The 14,657-nt window shown below is 41.2% G+C and overlaps 1 protein-coding gene across 4 annotated transcripts in view; it reads left to right on the top strand.

The window, feature by feature from the left end:
- Nucleotides 1-14,657, top strand: part of bach2b (BTB and CNC homology 1, basic leucine zipper transcription factor 2b) — a 96,510-nt gene that overhangs the window by 76,105 nt on the left and 5,748 nt on the right. For all 4 annotated transcript variants that reach the window (XM_008398479.2, XM_008398477.2, XM_008398476.2 and 1 more), the window contains 2 exons: nt 6,773-8,284; nt 13,608-13,814. In XM_008398479.2, the coding sequence (XP_008396701.1) occupies nt 6,773-8,284; nt 13,608-13,814 (1,719 nt within the window). The remainder of the gene's footprint in view (nt 1-6,772; nt 8,285-13,607; nt 13,815-14,657) is intronic.

The raw sequence follows: 14,657 nt of genomic DNA, 5'->3' as shown, positions 1-14,657 counted from the left end.
AAATGGAAGAGCTACTAAAGCCACATTAGCAGCATTGAATTAAATCTGCGCAGAGATGCTCTGCGCAGTGCAGCGGGTTTAACACATAATACAGGGTCGGAGCAGAATTTGCTTTAGGGGCTTCTATTGTTGCTAAAAACATCAGCACCTCTAACAGCATCTGTGTTAGATTTAGTGAAATCTGGGACAGGGGGAGTAGTTTAATTGGCAAACCTAAAAAGCAATACATTATAATTGCAGTTTACTAATTTATATTTGTGAACAAACGGAGCTGAAACTCAAAGATTAAACTCACAGCATCAGATGGTTGCTATGGTAACAAACCTATCTGACTGAGTATTGTTCTTTGAACTTTTACAAAGTAAACTTGGGAGCTCCTTAAAATCTTACGTATAAATGTTAAATTTAAAATCTTTCGATTTAGCTATGCTGAAACCACTATGTCAAATTTAGTAGCATTGATAATCTCAATAAACAAATGTTACATTTACATGTCTGTGTTAAAATAGTAGCATTTATGGGGCCCCTGAAGCTTTGAGTTGTTKTTAAGACTASTTGTGGGTTTATATTAGCAGTTCACTGGCGATGTTTTCCCATAATTACCCAGTGATATTTTTACTTTTCCTGTCTACTTAACATCTTTTAATACAAAAACCCAGTGGACCGCCTCGGCGCCCTGACCACCGGGCTTAGAAAGTTTTCTGGGGGAAACCCTGAATCCCTTTAGTTATTGCTATGATTATGCTTTTTATCCTCAATTGTATTGAAACTGCTGCTGGTTTGGCTTCAATACATTTGAAGGCCACATCCTTCAGAAATGGTCACTTTTTTTTTCTTTTTTTTTGCAAAGTGCCTCAAACAGCATTTGTTCAGAACTAAATAATAACTGTACTGAACTGAACTGGATTGTTTATTTGAAATAGACAAACATTGTGACATACTCTGTCCAGTTCATATCACCCAGCTCTATGCTCTTATGACCCTGTGACTTTATTGTCCTTGTGTGCAAATAAACAAAAATGGCCCAGAAACAAAGGTTAAAATATTTCAAACATAAGCTGATAATCAACATCTATTCACTAAACTCTGTGTGGGCCTGACCTGCACAATGCCTTGTAATCTGAAGGCGCCTCATACCGACTTGTCTCATACCAAGTGCTTGGCTCGAACAATCACACACATGCAGCCTGTTAGACAGATGGTGGTAGGAAGGAGCCAGGAACGGTGCTTTCCCTCTACAGATGGGGGTTGGTTCATTGGTAGGAGATGAAGGGGAAACATTACAGAGAGGAATGATAAACTACAGTGGGAGAAGGGCTTACGCTGCTACCCACCCCCTCTGGTCCAGCAGGGGGTCTATCTCAACCGATACTAGGACACATCTCATGTGGCACGCTAACAGAGACGATGCATTCTCTTTGTCTGGTGGCGCGAGGCGTGATAGAGGAGCATCTTTAGCAGCCAACCTGCCAGGTGACAGCCTGAAGTGTCATCCTCTCATTTAAGCTCTTTGAGTTAAACCTGCAAAACCCTGAATAATTAACAGAGTCTCACTCTTTATGTAGAGAATGCAAAGATTTCATCAGTTGGATCTGAAAGATGCTCTGTTCAGGCACACCTAAAGCTGACTGCTTGCCTGTATGTCAGCTTTCATCTGTTATTATAGACAGAAAAGCTCCTGTGAGTCATAATTTWAAAAAAATGACTAATGATATTACCTCTGTTTATTTAAAGGGAGTAGAGATGGGGTTATACCCTCCCCAGTGTGCGGCCTGTACTATAAGCTCCACCAGCAGTGGATTAGACATTCACTATCTGATTTAATCCACTGTCAGGGGAGGAGGGTTCACTTAGCTTCAGGGTGAGGAAAGTCTGAGCTTCAGCTGTCTCTGAGGGTGGCACTTTGTTCACATCCCCAATAGAAAACCTTACAGTCACTGAAAATTATGTTTACATTTTGCTCGTAAAGTTTAAAGTGGACGCATAATGCTTGTACATCTTTTCTTTTCACATGTAAATCATTCTCTTATGGTCTATATAAAGTAGAACTGCAATGCTCTGGTCTGAATTCCTGGTTATTGTAGCTCCAGGCCCCTCGTTTACCTCTGTTCTGATGTGCCACTTAGAGAAACTCATCACTGTTTGAAAATGTAGAATCATAAAGGTCTGCTTGGATGCAATATTGGATAGAATATTCAGTCACCAGTGTCAGTGTACTGATAAGGCATTATTACAAATTAATAATCAAATTATTTGTTATTGTCATAATTTTCCCTCCACTTTGCAATGAGTTACTTTATGTTTATTTGTCCCATGTAGATATTCATTCCTAACATTTCTGTATATTCTGTATAATCTGTATATGTGCACATAGCTCCCATATTTTTTTATTTATATTATATTATTTTTATACTGAACATTTTATTTTTATAACAACCTTTGTACACCTGTAAATACATATTTATACCCTGTATAGCACTTCTGGATACATGCAAACTACATTTCGTTGCTTGTACTTGTGACGGTGCAATGACAATAAAGTTGAATTCTATTCTATTCTAAAGCTAATGGAAATATAATGAAGTATCCAGCTATAATTTGACAAAGTGCAGAAAATTCATGTGTGAATACTTTTGAACATCCCTGTAGCTATGCAGGGTTGTATAACTACATATGTTTATTAGAAACATATGTAGACAGAAGGATAAAATTTCCAGAATCCAGATGAATAATCTAATAATATGTTGGTAGAGTCTGAGTAGAATGCAGCTCTAGTGCAAGTTGTGGTGTAGATCAGGTCTTTCCGTTGTGGAGTTAGGTAAGTTGCTGAGATGAAGTCATTATTTTCTGCAGCATGCTGTGGTCTTTGCACTGTTTCCTCCTCCAGCATTTCAGCCTAATCCACTGCTGACAATGTGCAGTTCATTGTCTCTTTCAGATCCACAGAGCTGTTACTCAGATACAGCTTTATGGAAGCTTATTCAGCAAATCTGATGGAACAGAAGATTTTCTCTTGCATGGTGAAATAGTCTATTGTCATGCTTTGCTATGTCATTAGCATGCATGACATGCAGGAATTCACTGAAGCACATTTGCATAAATTAGGAAGGCAGCAGGCTAAAGTAAGGGAGTAGTGCTTGTTAAGAAACAGGGTGTTACAGCTCAGTTTGTTTATGAAAGGATATCCAGCAGGCTGGACACTACCTGTCATTTCCTGCCTTGTAATGGTAGCATTTGGCCTCCTTGGACCCAGAACAGAGTTGTTAGCTACTAACTTGTCTTACTGTCTAATGCTTTGTTTATTAAAGCTAAAATGTATCAGCTGCTCTAGCAGATAGCTAATGAGCAGGAAAGACTGCATGTCCCTATTCTTCCACTTTTAACAGTTAGGTTCTAACACTGCTCCTTTCTCCTTACCTTTCATTTTTCTCCTGAATGTACCCTTCTGCCTTCCTTTATCCTTTTCCCCTCACTTTATGCTTTTCTTTAATAGGCTGTGGTGGTGCTTGTAACAGTGGAGTAATCACATATGGTGCTGGGCACACATAAAGATGTGCTCCCACTGGTAACTGCTGCTGATACTAGCTGAAAACAGATCTCTGGTAGCTCAGCAATTTTCCTCCAGCAGCTTTGCTGTTTATCAGCAGCTCAGGATGCAGCTCTTTCAGGCTGTTACTGCCACACCATCAGCACAACTGCTCATCGGGTTTCTGGGAGTGTGTTTGCCTGAAGTCAAACTATTTGATGGCTGTTTATTTAGCGTRCACCAGGCTATTGCTTATATGTGTTCTGTGACTGTCAGCCCTCAGGAGATCATGAGAAAGAAGATCAACCACAGTAAAAAAAATATTACATGTAGAGGTCAAAGGGATTAAAATGACTATAGATAGACATAAGACAGATGTGACTGAAGTAGTGCCCTTTTTATCCAGTATGAGTACTAACTAAGAAAGCTGAAAAGAGATAGGTCAGTATCTTAGAATGGCATTTTGTTTTGCTGCTACCAACGTCTTAGCTACTGGACAGCAGTCAGACTTCCATCAGAATGAATCAGCAGTAGTAGATCCTGAAAGGATGTCTGCCTTTATTAACAACCTCTATTCTGATATAGATGATGGATCAGATAATAGAGATATAGAGGTATTTTATTTATTTATTTGGTAACACTTTATTTTAAGGGGGSTGAATAAGACTGTCATGACACTTTCATAACCATGACATAATACATGTCATGAACATGAATAAGTCTTCATGAATATTTATGATTGTTGTCATAAAGCGTCATTCGGTAAATTATGACACTTTTAATACAAAGTTGACATTATTAAAAATGTCTTTGTTATGACAACTTGACATTAACCAAGAAATCATTACTGTTTAAACTTTACCTTTAATAACATAAAGTTACCTAATTTTTAAAGTGCAATCAGTAATACTTTTATAACAAATTTATATCAGTATTGATTTATTGGTTAACGTCAAGTTGTCATAACAAAGACATTTTGAATAATGTCAACTTTGTATTAAAAGTGTCATAATTTACCAAATGACGCTTTATGACAACAGTCATAAATATTCATGAAGGCTTATTCATGTTCATGACATGTGTTATGTCATGTTTATGACAATGTTATGTCAGTCTTATTCACCCCCCTTCCCTTCAAATAAAGTGTTACCATTTWTTTTTTTTACTTTGAAGACAGTGTTGGCCAATGGCTACTCTTCTATGTAAAACAAATGCAAAACATAACATGTTCAGCCAGTCAGAGGCTAAAAAGAAAAAGATATAGAAATACATTCTTTGGTTAAAGCAATAGGGGCAAACACTGTGGTATGTCACAAACACGAACCTACATTAACATGCTTTCTTCAGTAATCACAAAATACTCACAGGAACATTATATAAATAATAATTAAGATTAACAATAATAATAAAATACAGTAGGGCTGCACAGTGGTGTAGTTGGTAGAGCTGTTGCCTTGCAGCAAGAAGGTTCTTGGTTCAATTCCTGGCCTGGGGTCCCACAGTCCAAAAACATGACTGTCAGGTTAATTGGCCTCTCCAAATACTCCCAAGGTTTGAGTGTGTGTGTGCATGGTTATTTGTCCTGTCTGTCTCTGTGTTGCCCTGTGACAGACTGGCGACCTGTCCAGGTTGAACCCCGCTCGCCTGTCGCCCGGAACATTAGCTGGAGATAGACACCAGCACCTCCCGACCCCACTATAGGGACAAGGGTGTGCAGACAAAGAATGGATGGATGAAAAATACAGTACAACTATTATAGAAAGTAATGTGCAGAAATAGACATATTGGACTCACTTAATTTAATGACTTTATTTTTATCATGACTGTAAAAAGAATGAGGGTTTTCTGTATGTAGCTCTTCCTGATTGGTTCTGTTATTGCTGTATTCTGCTGCGCTCATCATTAGAGCAGATTGTCCAGTCAAAGTCTCAACCCTCCCCCCAATCCATTCCACTCAGATCACACTGTAAACCCCCCACCACCCTCCACCTTATACAGAGTCAGCAGCTCCCCCCTAACAATGTCTGATGTGTGCAATTCTACCGGTGGCTCAAACACAGCACAAGGGTTTAAACCACAGGCGTGTCGGGATGCTGCTGCTGGATGTTGACACAAGACATGGTGCCCAGGTTTCCCTCAGATCATAAGAACATGTTAATATTGTTTTGTTCTGCCAGCTGAGTTGCTTTTACTCTTGCCCATGCCGTGTCTGAAACCTCTGCACCGCTCCTCCGCTCACAAAGTAGCCGATAAACAGTTTGCATTTTATGTCTCATTCCCAGATGATGTCTGTTGAGGCTCGTAAGGCAAGTTGCAMCAGTCAGCCTCTGAGAAGGTGTGTCAAGTAAATAAACAATGCTGTAGTCACTCTGGAGTGAAACCACAATAATTACATTTAACAGGTTTCAACTGTGGCCACAGAAAAAGCCCGGATAAAGCTGCAGGGATTAGTTGTTTGACCCGAGTGGAGTGTTCACCCTGCTATAGACCTTATCCTGATCCCTCCCTGCAGACAGACCAGCGTCTTGGACTCCTTTCTCTCATCTCTTAACGTTCAGTGACAACAGGAGCAGAGAGAGACCTGCAGCTCTCCAGGCCCTGACTATTAGCTAATTATCTGGCATTAAGTCCAAATAGAAGACTTCCCTCTTACATCCCTTGCCACATGGCCACTACAGAGATAAGCTGTGTTCTTACAAATTCACAACCACTTACCCTGAGGACGCAGGGGGCACTGACAGAAAAAGTGAGACTGGAGAGCCAGGCCAGGACTGTGACCATATTGGCTTTTTTATTAAGTTTAGCAGGATTAGATCTACTTAACACTGTAGCTCTCATAATAGCCATTTGGCAACAAATTCATTTTTTAAAATGAAGTGTAAAATTTGTATATTGGTTATAAATAGAACAGCCTTCAGAAATGGTCATCATTTACCTAAACCATGTTTCATTTAAAGCATCAATTTATGTTTTACTCACACAGGAATGGGTTTATGTAAAACTGATAAAATCACAGGGAAGAATTGTCAGACTGAAGGAATGTCCCACAGGGTGTTATAGGAATGAAGGTGCACACAAGCTTGCCTGTAGATCTTAGTGCAGGTGCGATGCTAATCTGATAAAATGATTAACTCTTCCTTTACTCTCTTTGTGTTTGTTGCAGCTGTCTCACCATACTCCAGCTAATTTGAACTATGGCTCTGCTCATGGTAATGCTGGCAATTTCCCTTTTTTTCCTCTTTGCAGGTCACTGCCAGGGGATTTGCCCCATTGTTGCAGTTTGCCTACACTGCTAAGCTGTTACTCAGCAGAGAAAATATCCAGGAGGTCATCCGCTGTGCAGAATTCCTGCGCATGCACAACCTCGAGGACTCATGCTTTCGCTTCCTGGAGGCTCAGCTACGCAGAGAGGAGGACAACCTCATGCTTTGCCACAGGGGGGCACCGGAGGCTATCAACTCAGAGGATGAAAGCATGCAGTCAGAGTGTGAAAGACCCACCTCCCCCAGGACACGACATTGTGCAGACACCCTGGCCTCCTTTCAGAGTCCTGACGATGACAAGTTAGCAATGACTGTGTCCAGTAACTTGACAGATGGCCGGCTGGACTTTGAGCGACATGGAGCATCAGATCTACCACGATGCCCAAAGTACAGAAAATATCAGTGGGCTTGTAACAAGCACAATAATGACACCTCCTCACACACCAGTACCTCAGGTTTTCCAAGCACAATTAAGGAGAGCAGCATCAGTGGGGTTCTGCCGGGTCAGGGCAGGCTGCCCGTGACACAGATAAAAGTTGAACCACAGGCAGAGGAAGAGGCCATCTCATTGTGCCTGTCAGGAGATGAACAGGATGCCAGGGACAAGGACAGTGTGATAGCTATGGAAATGGATAACCCCTTATCTCTGGAAAGAACCAAGAGAAACAAGTCCTCATCTTGCCTCCAAGCCTACTTCAAAAAAGGAATAGACCTTCCTAGTCTGTCCAACACTTCACAGCAGCTACTCGCCAACAGACTTATCTGCCCCCAGGACAAAGGAAACTCTCAGGGAGATCATAAAAAAGACTTCAGGCCTTTTACTGGGGAGTTAGATCTGTCTGTTACATCCCCAAAGGAGGTAGATAGTTTCCCTGCAGGGTTGTCTCTGAAATCCTCTTCTTATGATGGTGTCTGCAAACAGGAAGTTGAGCTAGACCGCCGTAGTGTCATATTCTCCTCAGGGGCCTCCAACCGTCTGGGACCGCCAGCACATTCCTACCCCGGTGGGAACTCTTTGGAGGTGGAGCTTTCTGAGCAAGTGACAAAAGGACTTTGGGCTGAATCCTGCCAGTCCCTCCCAAACTCCCAGGCTTATTCGCTCAGCACCACTTCCTCTGAGCCCCCAGTCCTGTCGCGTCCACGCCCCAACACCAGCTGCCCAGTGCCAATCAAAGTATGCCCACGCTCGCCGCCTTGTGAGACGCGCACCAGAACTTCCAGCTCCTGCTCCTCTTACTCCTATGCAGAGGATGGTAGCGGAGGCTCTCCCTGCAGCCTGCCCCAGTTCGAGTTCTCCTCCTCACCATGTTCCAAYGTGGCACGATGCCTCAATGTGGACCAGCAGGAGCAAAATGTGGGAGGGGATGCTCGTTTCAACCAGGTGCGACCCAAAATCAAATGTGAGCAGTCCTATGGAACCAACTCAAGCGACGAGTCCGGCTCCTTCTCAGAAGGAGACAGTGAGTCATGCCATGCTCAAGARCGAGGACCAGAGGTGAGCGGGAACACACTGCTTGTCACATGTAGTAGTATATCACCACCATAATGGCTAATTATTTTACAGTGGAATTCTTTCTGGGTCTGTATTAGTAGTCATTAAGTCACTATTTAATTGAAGCAAGACTGTTCAGTACAAGATTTACAGGACTACCAAAAGGCACAGATGGTCTTTGATATTATTAATTTGCKTTATACCCTGCTTTTAATGGCTCTAATGACTGAGTATTGAAGCTTAGTCTCCAGGACAGTCTACATGCAGGATGCTATGGGTAGACTTAGGATAAAGTCTTCGCCAGTTCTTAAAAGAACCGGTCTTATACACTATATTTAGAATATCTAACAAAGCTAATTACCAGAACATACACATCATATGTTTTTGCAATAGAAACTATTCAAAATATTGGTTATGATGTTAAATGTTGGTAAATTTGACATGTGAACATAAAGTTTTACACTGCTACCCTAAAGGTAGAGAAGGAGGAAGGTATTAGCTCAGACTCATGATGAGACTAAAACACAGCTCATCTGTGCTGACAAGAATGAATAGACAATCCTCTAATCATCTTGCCGTAATCCACCTGGAGAGACGTCCTCCAAGCCTCAGACTAGACGGCTGTTGTTGTTTATGTGATAAAGATCAGTGAGAGGCTGACTGTCACCCCAAAATAACCCAGGCGTAAAGACAGTGAGACTAGTAGATTTTGTCCAAGATTGAGAAACTATTTTTGGCTCATAATTTGACATGTTCTTTGCTGTTCTGTGGTTTTCCTGTTAGGTGAATACACATTTCCAAACTTCCCTCTCAGGATTCTCTTAGGATTAAAAAATAGGCTTCTATCTCACTGTATGGAATATAAAATGCATCTCTTATGAATTATACATGTGGGGGTTTGTGTACCACTCTGCTCATTGTCTGTGTGGAGTCAATAACATGACATGCTGCTTGTTGCAGAGTGTGAACTTGTGACCTTTAGATTCTCTGTTTTCCTGCCATCTTTATTCTTTTGATATTACACTCAGAGATATTTGCCAGAAGTGTGAGGAAAATTTTTCTGATGAGGTTTGTGAAGAGGGTTGCTCTAAGTGTACAGAGAGAGCAGGAGGATCTGGAGAGAAATAGTGTGTTACCATGGCAATGAAATTCACATAACACATTGGTATGTTGGAGCAACATGAAAGGGGTGTGCAACAGTTCTGCTGCACCAACAGGCTCAGATATAATATATGATTATTACCCTCACTGTATGGCCTAAAACATCCATCCCCATCAGATTCATGGAGCTCTGATGAGCTGAATGTGTCTGTGTAAATTATATGGAACTCATTCATAAGACTGTTATTATTATCAGTTAGAACAGGACAAAATGACAAGGAGACATTTCAGTCCCTTCTATCATTTCTCTGTGTGGGCACACGCTTTATTATTTATGTGTCAGCCACTGTACATGCCGGTTTACTCCACACAATATCTTCTGTCAAATCTCTATTGAGTTACACAGGGTTATCTGCCAGCTTTCCGCTCACTTTCACAAACAATTGATAAGACTCTTCATGAATGACTATGGCTCAGATCTGCTTCTTATGCAGTGTGTTACTTATAGTAAGGATCACTGAGTCACTTCTTTGGCTAATTAAAGTAATGTTACATCATGCTTTCTGAGACACTTTTAGATAAAYAAATGTGATTATATATTAACAGCATTTTAGTTGCTGATGTCTACATTTGGCATTTGATTTTTTTATTTTTATTTTTTGCCTGGTTTAGGTATTCCTGGTATTATACCTTGTATTGCATAAACATCCTTTATGCAATAGTCAAACCACTGTTTGACTTTCAATCTAGGTTTTTGGCTGTCTTATTTTCTTTTAAAACTAAATCAGCACAAAAAACCCAGAACACATTTGTTTGTTGTTGGCTCAGTGTGCCCGCTGTCTTTGCATCTGTCAGAGCTGTTGTTTCTTGTTGCAGTGAAGGTGGTGTTAAGTTGGTTMTTGTGCAAAGATTGGTCAAGAGGTGAAAACATGCATCTCCAAGTAAAGAATAAGGAAGCTGTGCTGACACATCAGAGCATTGTTGATGCTGTTGTAATGTTGTAATGAATAGCTTCATTACAACAGCATGTACATGTAAATGCTATGTAAATGGCAGGTGTAAAGGCCTCGATTTTAGCTCCACTAACACAATCCCAAAGAAACCTGATGTAGTTTAGATATGATGTAGCTGTGGTCCAAATCAGATGTCATTGTCATTTATAGCAGAGGGGATGGTTAGTTTATGCCCAGAATCCATTTAGATTGTATATAGATTATATACATGATATATGCAAGCTAGACACATGTTATATTAAATAATTATGTGGTTTAATCTGTATGTATGTGAAATAGTCTTATAAGACTATTTAGAATAGCATAAATTGATATTGACCATTGATATAGCATGAAGCAAGCATGTTCATTACAGGAAGAGATGATGTTCTAACAGACAGGACAAAAGGAATACTTGATCCTTAAGCAGATGTGCAGAACAGTTAACCAACCTGGAAAACTGCAACCAGATGATGAACCAGTAAGCATTCAGAACATTCCCAGCCCTCTGCTGAAAGCTTGATGTCGACTCTCCAGCCAATCCATGAGCTAAATYCAATATCTGAATGATACATTTTCATTTATCTGCACACATTTTGGAGCAGCAAAGTTAATTCTCTTTTCTTAAAGCATTGAAAGAAATGTTTATCTGCTTTCTACCAAGGAAAAGGAGAAGAATATCAACCTGCATGTTAGCTTAGTGGCTTCACATTCACAGTGGAGCTTAATGCCTTACATTTTTACCTTTAAAATTAGATGGACCCAAACACCCTTTATGCACCCAGAGAGAAATTAAATGAAACAATATGGGAAACAGAACAAATATGGTGTGATGGATCAATGGTTAGCTTAGCAAAAATAGAGTTCAATGTTCAGTCTCTGGAGTGTCAGTGTTCTTCCTGTGCAGGAATGAAGGAACATGCCAGAAAGCATTAATTGTGATATTAGCTGGAGGTGCTGCACCTTTCTGTGTGTGTTGATGTTTGTGTCTGTGGGGTCAGGGTGGCCACCACAGTGTGGACCCCACACTCACCCACTGACAACTGGAGACAGGCTCCGGGTTGCTCCCATCTCCATTATTCTGAACAAGATGCAGAAAATAGATGGATCATATATGTTAGCTAAATTCAACATAGATGCATCTAAGATGACTTCACCTTCCTCARTTGTATAGAGTTTTTATTTGTTAATATTAATAATTAAACATGATTAAGATGTTTCATATAATCCATTTCTGGGATACTCTTTGGAGCTGGAGTGTGTCCCAGCATGGGCATGAGGTGGGTTCTAACCTGGACAGGTAGACGGCTGTTTCAAGTAGTTTTATTGAAGCTCCATCTTGTTGTTTTAAATAATCAAGACCCTGTTGAGAGGAAGGGCGCCAACCGAACAAGCAGCTATGATGTTGAGTGCATCAGCGTCAGGTGTGTTAATGTTTGGCCATTTTGACTGAAATGAAAATTTGTCCTACATAGTCAATATTTTAGACCCAAATTTGAGACATTTACATCCATAATGTCTAACTACGCTCAGCGTCAGGGCAGCGAAGTGAGCAGCACTTTTTTTGCCTGTAACAGATGAGCCCTACTTTTCACTCTGTACCCCATTTTCAGCATAATGACCCTGGGAGGGAAAATGACTGAGTCTTGGGAGGGGAAATGTGAAACAAATGTAAATCCAGAGCAGTTTTGTGGAAATTTATGACCAGTGTTGAAGCATACTCTGTCATCCTGACTGTGCTGCTGAACTGGTTTTTGTGGTGGAGTGCTTAAATTTAGCCTTCCCCTGTGTACCAGTGACTGGTGGATGGAATGGAGGGCGGAGGAATGGGAGGGGGGCAGGGGTGACCTTCACAAGGTTGAAATGTCTCTTTCCAGCTGCTCCTTTAGTGGTTAAAAAACATTTTTCTCTAATTGCTTTGCATTGTGATTGTAAGCTCGTTCTTGAATTGTGATACTCCKGTTAGAGCCAAGYGTAGCCTTGAAAGCCCCATTTATTATTTATCATGTGTCTGCATACAGATGTTGAGCTAAGTTGAGAAATAGGGCCGCAGTCCTAAAGAGGAATTTGAAGCCTTTTCTCACAGGAAAGACTGACTTTATTCCTGTATTGATAAGGCACCTTCCAGCAGTCCCCTTAGTGCAGTATTTCCACAAAGTGGGACCCCGGMCCCTGCTGGATGCCATATGGGGGTGAGACATGGCATCTCTGCCTCTTGTCACCTCTGGTTGTTGTCCTCTTAAAAGGAACCGTTCCCCGGGGGCAGCTGGCCCAGCTTGAGCCTGCAGGTACAGGGGGAGCGCAGAGTTCTGCTCCCTTCCTCCTTTGACTTTGTTTTTTCTGCACTCCACTGAGGTAGCCACAGGGAGGGAAGGAGAACAGAGAGAGACAGCTCTTCTCATCTCTGCCAAGCTTTACGACTGTCTTCCTCTGGCTCTTTGTTATGCCTCCACTATTTCCCTCGGTGCCTAAAGCTACAGCTCTCTGGTGCAGGCAGATACAGCTGGGGTGGATTTCCCTGTGATGTGCTTATCGGAAGGTTTGCCATCACCTGAGGGAGAGTGGCCGACTTATTGTCGTGCTCAAGACAAGGAGAAACAGAATAAACACGTGCAGCCCTGATAAGATGTCATATCGGGGGTGGATATCACATGGCTTTCTGATTCTGTTTGAGCTGGCAAATCGGTGCAGCATTTACTCCACTAATTCTTTTGTTCTTAAGCATGAGGGGACTGCCGTTAGTCATGATGCAGAAATGCATATYCCCAAAAGTATCCTGCCAATGATTTTGGGCTGACAGGTCATTGAATCAGTAACCCCACCCCTACCTCYACCCCGCCAACTCTGTCACCATGGCACACTTCCAGGTCCTAAGAGGCAGACGCTTTTCTTAGATCACCTTTTGTGCTACCTGTTTAAGAAGAGCAGGACGAACCTGAGCGCTTCACTGTGAGGCATCAGCAATGGTAYCCTACTGCCATCTTGTGGTATACACAGGGTATACAATCCTATATTCAAAGGAGTTATTCTCATTTGAATGTGGTCTTTTACCTTCATTATTCAGTTTTGCACTTAGATGTTGTAAATATTAGACAAAATAAGTTTTTTATATTTAGCTAAATATAAGTAATAATGTTGCAAATCAAAAATTAAATAACTATGTGGACAAAAACATTATTCTGAAAAAATAAGATTAACTCTTCAGTCAAGCTTACTGTTTCTTCCTTTTCTAGGTGAAGCTTCCTTTTCCTATTGATCAAATCACAAATCTTCCACGGAATGACTTCCAAATGTTGGTCAAAATGCACAAACTGACATCGGAGCAGCTTGAGTTCATCCATGACGTCAGGCGGCGGAGCAAGAATCGCATCGCAGCGCAGCGTTGTCGCAAAAGGAAGCTTGACTGCATTCTGAACCTGGAGTGTGAGATCAGAAAACTAGTGAGTGGACCAGTCGCAAAGCATAATCAGCAATTACATGGATTACAGAATGTTTGTTTGATCATGTTTATATCATCATCATTATCTGAATTTATTGCCTCTTGTTGAATTATTGACACAGGTTTTTTTCTGTTTGCTTGAATATTGAATTATCGAGCTGGACAGATGGACACTGTTGGACCATCAGCAGTTCAATAATTGGAGGCTTTTAAAGTGGATCCAAAACACACTTTCACACACCTTGAGCTTTTCCACATTGTGTCTCATTATCACCACAAACATCAATGTGCTATAAAACATTTAAGTTTCTTTTGCTTCACAGTAGTGTACTGTGATTCGGAGGAAAAACAATCTGTGGCCCACTTAAAGTTCAGTCTGTCAGACTGAATCTGTGAAAATAAATTTCCCAATAATACCACAGATTATCAGTTAGATTAAAGTCTGGACTTTGATGTCTTTGATCTAAACCAGATGACTGTATGTTTGGGTTTGTTGTTCTGTTGGAGGATAAMGCTCTGGCCTTGTCTCTTCTAGGATTGCCCTATTTTAGCTTTCTTTATAGCTTGGAGTCAGAGAAAGATGGTGGGGACTTTTTAGGCTTTCACATGTAGAAAAATTTGAGTTACTTTGGGCTGGTCCATGACATTTCAATGAAGTACAGGGAAGCTTGTGACAGAAAAATTCAAGAGCTGTGAATAGTTCCACACGGCTCTGTGAATGTTATGTTGATATCTGTATTCCTTTACTAAATGTGTGTGCGTGTGCGTGTGCGTGTGTGTGTGTGTGTGTGCGTGTGTGTGTGTGTGTGTGTGCGTGCGTGTGTGTGTGTGTGCGTGTGTGCAC

This window comes from Poecilia reticulata, linkage group LG21 (genome assembly GCF_000633615.1).
Source record: "Poecilia reticulata strain Guanapo linkage group LG21, Guppy_female_1.0+MT, whole genome shotgun sequence".
Lineage (NCBI taxonomy): Eukaryota > Metazoa > Chordata > Actinopteri > Cyprinodontiformes > Poeciliidae > Poecilia > Poecilia reticulata.
Note: the sequence above shows the minus strand (reverse complement) of the source record. Positions and strands in the feature narration are given on the sequence as shown.